At 40.6% G+C, this 5,960-nt stretch overlaps 1 protein-coding gene across 3 annotated transcripts; it reads right to left on the bottom strand.

Moving 5' to 3' along the window:
* Positions 1–1,775: 1,775 nt before the first annotated feature.
* LOC133930491 (protein RADIALIS-like 3) lies at positions 1,776–4,705 on the bottom strand. 3 transcript variants are annotated; one of them, XM_062377145.1, is made up of 3 exons: positions 4,276–4,705; positions 3,915–3,943; positions 1,776–2,217 (listed from the first exon to the last, which is right to left on the bottom strand). In XM_062377145.1, exons 1-3 carry the CDS (start codon positions 4,536–4,538, stop codon positions 2,213–2,215), a joined length of 297 nt encoding a protein of 98 aa, XP_062233129.1. In that variant the 5' UTR covers positions 4,539–4,705; the 3' UTR covers positions 1,776–2,212. The 3 variants fall into 3 exon arrangements, with proteins under 3 accessions (XP_062233129.1, XP_062233131.1, XP_062233130.1); XM_062377147.1 differs by lacking the exon at positions 3,915–3,943 and having other exon boundaries at positions 4,276–4,702; XM_062377146.1 differs by lacking the exon at positions 3,915–3,943 and having other exon boundaries at positions 1,778–2,217; positions 4,279–4,698.
* Between the last annotated feature and the right edge of the window lie 1,255 nt (positions 4,706–5,960).

Raw genomic sequence — 5,960 nt, 5'->3', positions numbered from 1 at the left:
CCTAGTTGAGTCTAGATTTGGTTGGATACATACTTATGAAGATAGAACTTAAAGAAGTTTAAATTGGACAAGTTCTGAAAAACTCTATATGCCGGATGGTCTGGCGCTAAGGAGCTTATACAAGTCGGAGTATTTGTTCAGGAGCGGGCCTTAATGCTTTTACATGTCAGATGATCTGATGAGGTTAAGTTGGATGCGTCGGAGTATTTTTTTCAGAAGAAGGATTTCAAGTTTTACACATCAGATGATCCGACGTACACATCGGATGCATCACCGGAGTAAAGTCCAAAGGGATTTCCTTTGGTTCAGTGGAAGATTATCATACACATGCCGGATAGTCTGGCGTATGTATCGGAGGATTCACCGGAGGATTAAGTGGCTGTAATGGCTAGTAACGACTAGTACTGGGTGGACGATTCATACCGGAGGGTCTGGTGTCTGGAGCCTGTGCACGTCGGATCATCTAGCGTTCACGAAAAATAAGGGTGGTTGGGCAACTGCTAGTTTTGGACCTGTAGACTATAAATACCCCCTCATTTCATCTTAGGGGTATCTCTTGCGAGCCAAAAGAGCTGAAACACTTAGTATGTGACCAAGAGGCAAGAGAGTACACTAGAGTGATTTGTAAAGTTCTTAATTGAAGATTAAGGACATCATTAGTTTAAGAAGAGTAGCAAGTACGTATCTAACTGTAGTCTAGACTTCATTTAGGTCAAGTAAAGTTATTGGCTTATTACTCTTAGTGGTTGCTAACATCTAGTCGGTCTTAGTGGTTGGAGGTGTCTTGGTGATCTCTTGGAGTTCTTGTGAGAGCCCAAAGAGGAAGCTTGTTGCTTGGTTTAAAGCCCGTCAATCCGAAGATAGAAAAGTGGCTATCACTAGGGAGTACTTGAGTCTTATGACTTAATAAGGAGCGATATCCTTAGTGGATGCTCCAATGAGGATTATGGGAAGTACTAACTCCTCGATACATTGGAAAAAAAATCCGGTGTCTTCTTGCTCATCTCTTTACTTTCCTATATTTACTTTTAGCATTTACATTCTTACAAGCTAATATTATGTAATTCACTTCGTGTTGTAGCTTGCATATTTTCTTCTTAGCATTTTATTAAATTTGATTGTTGTAGTTGCTTCACTATTTATCTATGATAAAGTTGTTTATTTGTTCTAGAGTTCGATTGAAATAATTTAATTATAATCTAATTTACCCCTCCCTTTGGCCATTCAATCCTTTCCATACTTCTTTATATATGAAGTATATAGTTTTTCTGAGATGTATATACTTATTTTTAAGATGTACAAACTAGTTTTCATATATATATATATTTAACTGTATATATATTATGCGTCTAGGCTCAACTCTGGTTATTATTACGTCACTCCCAGTTACAATCTAAAAAATAGTAGAGTTACAATCCGCAAGATATTGAGTTACAACTAGACATAAATAAAAAAATTTGAGTTACAATTGTGTTATGGATGAACATAACTCTTAACGAATTCCTTGCCTAATGATGTACTTAAGAAACATAATTATAACCGTAGTACAATTTAAAACGTAACTCCGGTCATTATATATATTAATGGTAACTGATTGTTACTCATTAACTTCTTATGTTACAATTATGTACTTCTGGATGTTGTACTTCTGGATGTATAGTTGTAACCGATTTATCTAACAGATTGTAACAGTTTTTTAATTGTAACTGAGGATATATATACACACACAAACGACTTAGCTTTCCGGTACAGGCAGCAATCAATCAATCGTAATACAGATACGAAGAGTCGGCGCCTGTAATGAGTGACCCACAGACTTGAATTCCCATTAGACAATCTGACGATACGGGACAGATAAGATTACACGGACAGACCACACCAAACAAGCACCCGTCCTTTCCAATCTGATATTCCCGGCAGTCCACTGCCGCTGCATGTATAGCTTAGCTGGGGATAGGGCTCGTGGTGGGACACATACACATGCAAGCACACACGTTAACATGGATACAAAATACGAAAGGTACAATTCCGATGCGGGACTCGATTATGTCTCCGACTTTCGACTAGTAGGAGCAAGCTTTAGCCTGGGCAGGGTCACCTTCACAATCATCATCATGATATGTATCTAGTGCATATAGGGTACTTGGTACATGCTGAAAAGGGATGTTGCAGATGAGGTCCTCCTGGTTTTATCACTGGAGCCTGAGGTACCTCAGCCTGGAAAATTGAGAAAAGAAAATCGTGTTAGGTGTTATTTCAATGCGGGAAATGTAAAGCACGGGAGCAAACTTCCGAAATCGAAAATGAATTACACACCCCAATCGAATCCATATGCATGGCTACTGAAACACAGGGCAGTTGAAAATATATGTTTGGATATTTTGTTTGAAGGGAGAGAGATGCAGCCAACAAGAAAGACCCTTTGCCGTGAAGATGTTAATTGGCAAGAATAGAAGGATCTAGGGAAAAGGGAAAAGCTAAAGGGCATTTATCCGTATGCCAGAGAACAAAGGCTCAACTGTTAACGGGGTAGCACTTTGTGCCCGTTGAAAGGACAGCAAGCTTTAAGGGACTGAGTGGGGTCCTATCTCACTGCTTGCTTTCCATGCAAATCTTTAGAGAAAAGCATGGTCTAGCTTCTAACTACCAATATGAAAATGGCACTCTATACTAGCCTCCCCTACTTCCGCACCATGCAATTCAACCATGCATTTTTGCTAATTTAGGGTATGTTTCACCAAACTTAGCAGCGTAGGAGGCTGATGGAGCTGCTTAAGAGACAAGTTACAGGGATTTAGCTAACATAGCTGCACCTAGTTAGATCAGACTGCAGGTGAATCAGTATTATTTTTTGGTCAAGCGTGGAAACATTCTTGGCGAAGAACGAAACACATTCGTCACTTTCTAATAAAACATTAGAGAACGTTAAAAGTAAATTCCTATCGGAGTTATCACAAAATTCACGATATTTCTACGAAAACTTCTCTCATGAGAATAAAGTATAATTACCATGGCAGAGATTTCACAAATAGTCCTACTATAATATTCTGCATGTTTGAATGGGGTGCGCAACTTTAAGCACAATAACAGGCCAAGACTAAAAGAAAAGAGCATAGGTCGGCTTACAAAAGCGAATGTTTTGTAAAATGCTACTGTGTACGATCGACACTTCACCCTTTTGAGTGAAATGGACGTAGAAACATCTGTTCTGCGCACAATTAAGCAAGCTGGCCATGTTCTCCTATAGTGATTAGCATAGAATTAGGATCATTAAAAACTTGATCCCGTCCTCAAGATAAGGAAGCTTTAAACTACTTTAGTTTGGCGGGATCTGGCAGCGGTTAGGACCAGATATAAGTTGATACCTAGTTTAAATGACATCACGGAACAGTAAGTGGATACCTCTTACTTCATTTTTTATGAGGCTAAGCAAAGAAAATGACAGGCCATATGAAGTGAACTAAATAATAAATTGACAAAGTAAGAAATGTTAATTTTTCTTCAATAAAAAGAAGTTTCAAGTTCTTAAATACTCAATATATTTGGGTAACAGAGAAAGGGAAATGAAAATGCAGCATTTGCCTCAAATTATTCCAGAAACAAAATTAATATCCAAAAAAAAGCATTAATTCAGATGAAGATATGAACTTGACAACCAGAACATTGAAAGAGAAAACAGCAACTAGTGGAACTAGTCAAGATTCATAATTCTCAAGAAAGGTGAAGAAAGTGTCAAAAAAAGGTATAGACATCACGGATGTTTACATAAATCCAACCACATATATTACAAACAAGTCAATTTGGAAAACAAAAATTTCCCCATATGGACAGGATAGCGAAGACCAGCTGGGACCCCACTCCTGACCTCAGGGAATTCCTTAATTTATGAACAAAAATCATGTAAAGAATCTCACATAGTAACTGATGGACGTCCCGTGAATAGCTGAATTTCAAGAGGGGCTAGTCGTCAGTGACTTTTGCGCAAACTCCGTGCTCATAGCACAAAGAGTAAGGAGCGAAGAAAAAAGGTGCATGCTAAGGGAGGAAAACAAACTATATGTGAAGAGAAAAGTGCAAATAGGAACCGTTGAACAATAAAAAGACAGTGAAGAGAAAAGGGCTACATGGCCAGTGACAGCACCCAGAAAGCCAAGCCGAAAGCATGCACACACCACATGACTAGCATGCAACAGAGGGAGGTTACTATGTGAGGATGCATGCATGGATGGAACAGTCTTTAACTGAGGAGCAGTGAGGAGATATAGACTACTTAACTACCTCTGCTCCTCGCTGCTGCTGCCACCCTTGGATTTGTTGCTGCTGCTGCTGCCGCCATACTGGGAACCCTGACGGCCTGCCGACTCAATGTGGTGCAGGTCTTGAAGCAGCTCCTCGTAGTGCCTCTTCACGTCCTCAGCCGACTTTCCGCCACCCACCGCCCGGGCCACGTTCTGCCAGCGGTCCGGTGTGTCTTTGTCGTATGTCGCCAGCGCCCTCTCAAACAGCTTGTTCTGCTTCGTCGTCCATGATGAACTCATGGTAGATTACTCTAAAGAAATGTTCAAGGGAAAAGCTAAGGTGCTCTGTAATGGCCGCAACTACCACTACCTCAGGAATAAGATCACTGGCTAGCTTGTGTTTGTATGCAAGAAAGAGGGACAATGGTGCAGCTTATATAGCAGGTGGAGAAGCAAGATGGAGAATAATGCTTGGCAATTGTGGGGGATGGAATGGAGGTTTTAGTAGTAGGCGACGTATGACAGGTTTCATATGAGCCACAAGAAGAAACATAAAGGTTATTACTTTGGACTGTATGAATCGCAGGGAGGAATTAGTATCACGTCAGGACTGCTGGGGCCTTGGGGGGGGAGGGGGGTGAGGACCCTTTCATTTCTTTTTGTCTCCCTATATTACAAGAGACCATTGGGTTCTTCTGATCATTGGCAGCGCTCTAGTATTTTAATCTGGCTAGTAACTACTATTAGTATTTACCATAGTGCATAGGCCATATATATACCTAAAACACTAACTGAACAGTGCAGAAATGGCAAGGTGCTTCTTTATAGGATTGTTCAAACCTTCAGGGGGCTATTAGTTATCATAAATTATTAGCAATTATCATAGGCTAAATATACCTAACAAGTATGTTGAACATTTCCCAAATGGGAAGGTACCTCTCTTGGTTGCACTATGACCTTCAAATTCGGGTGCTAATAGGTACTAATATTAGTATTTTTAATAGGCTAAATATGCCTAAAGCACTACTTGAAGAAGGCAGCTCTTCTAGCGAGCATTTCATTGGCCATGAGCCGATAGCCATGTCCTGAATGAGTGATATTTCCAACTTGCATTGAAGAATACTTAGCATAACAAAAAGCTGTTATGCTGGGGCATTTTTCACGTACACTGATTGAAAGTCTGCTGCAGACATGAGGCACAATCTGCACCATCAGCTGCAGCCCAATACCTCTGTATGATGATTCCGTTTCTACAAGCAGGACCAGTTTTGGAATCATAATGCCGATTAGTACACCTCTAAGGTAGGAAGCTAGACAAGTAGCTAGTAGTATTTTGTTGACATTCATCCTACCTTCTGAGCCAGTTGTTTGCATGCTCTATACTACTGTTTATCTGTAGTATTCCTCTACCTTTACCCCCAACAAGACATGATGTGTGCAGATTCTTTCTGCAACCCATCGCATATGGACCAAACTTGTTTTCATTTTTTTTTCATATCGAAATAAAATCTCCCCTATTAACTTCACCTCTCACATTTTAATCAGGTTAGAGAGGGAAAGGGCTACCTTCTAATTTCTTCGTAGGCCAACCCAAGGCTTCCCCCCCCCCACCCCCCTTTCCTCGGTCCAGCCTGAGACGGCTGAGGCCTTCCTTTCCCTAACTCTAGTCGAGTCACTCCAGCCGCCATCTTGTCTGTTTGCATCCGAGGCGCCTCTATCTCC

The sequence above is a fragment of the Phragmites australis genome, chromosome 10, assembly GCF_958298935.1.
Source record: "Phragmites australis chromosome 10, lpPhrAust1.1, whole genome shotgun sequence".
NCBI lineage: Eukaryota > Viridiplantae > Streptophyta > Magnoliopsida > Poales > Poaceae > Phragmites > Phragmites australis.
Note: the sequence above shows the minus strand (reverse complement) of the source record. Positions and strands in the feature narration are given on the sequence as shown.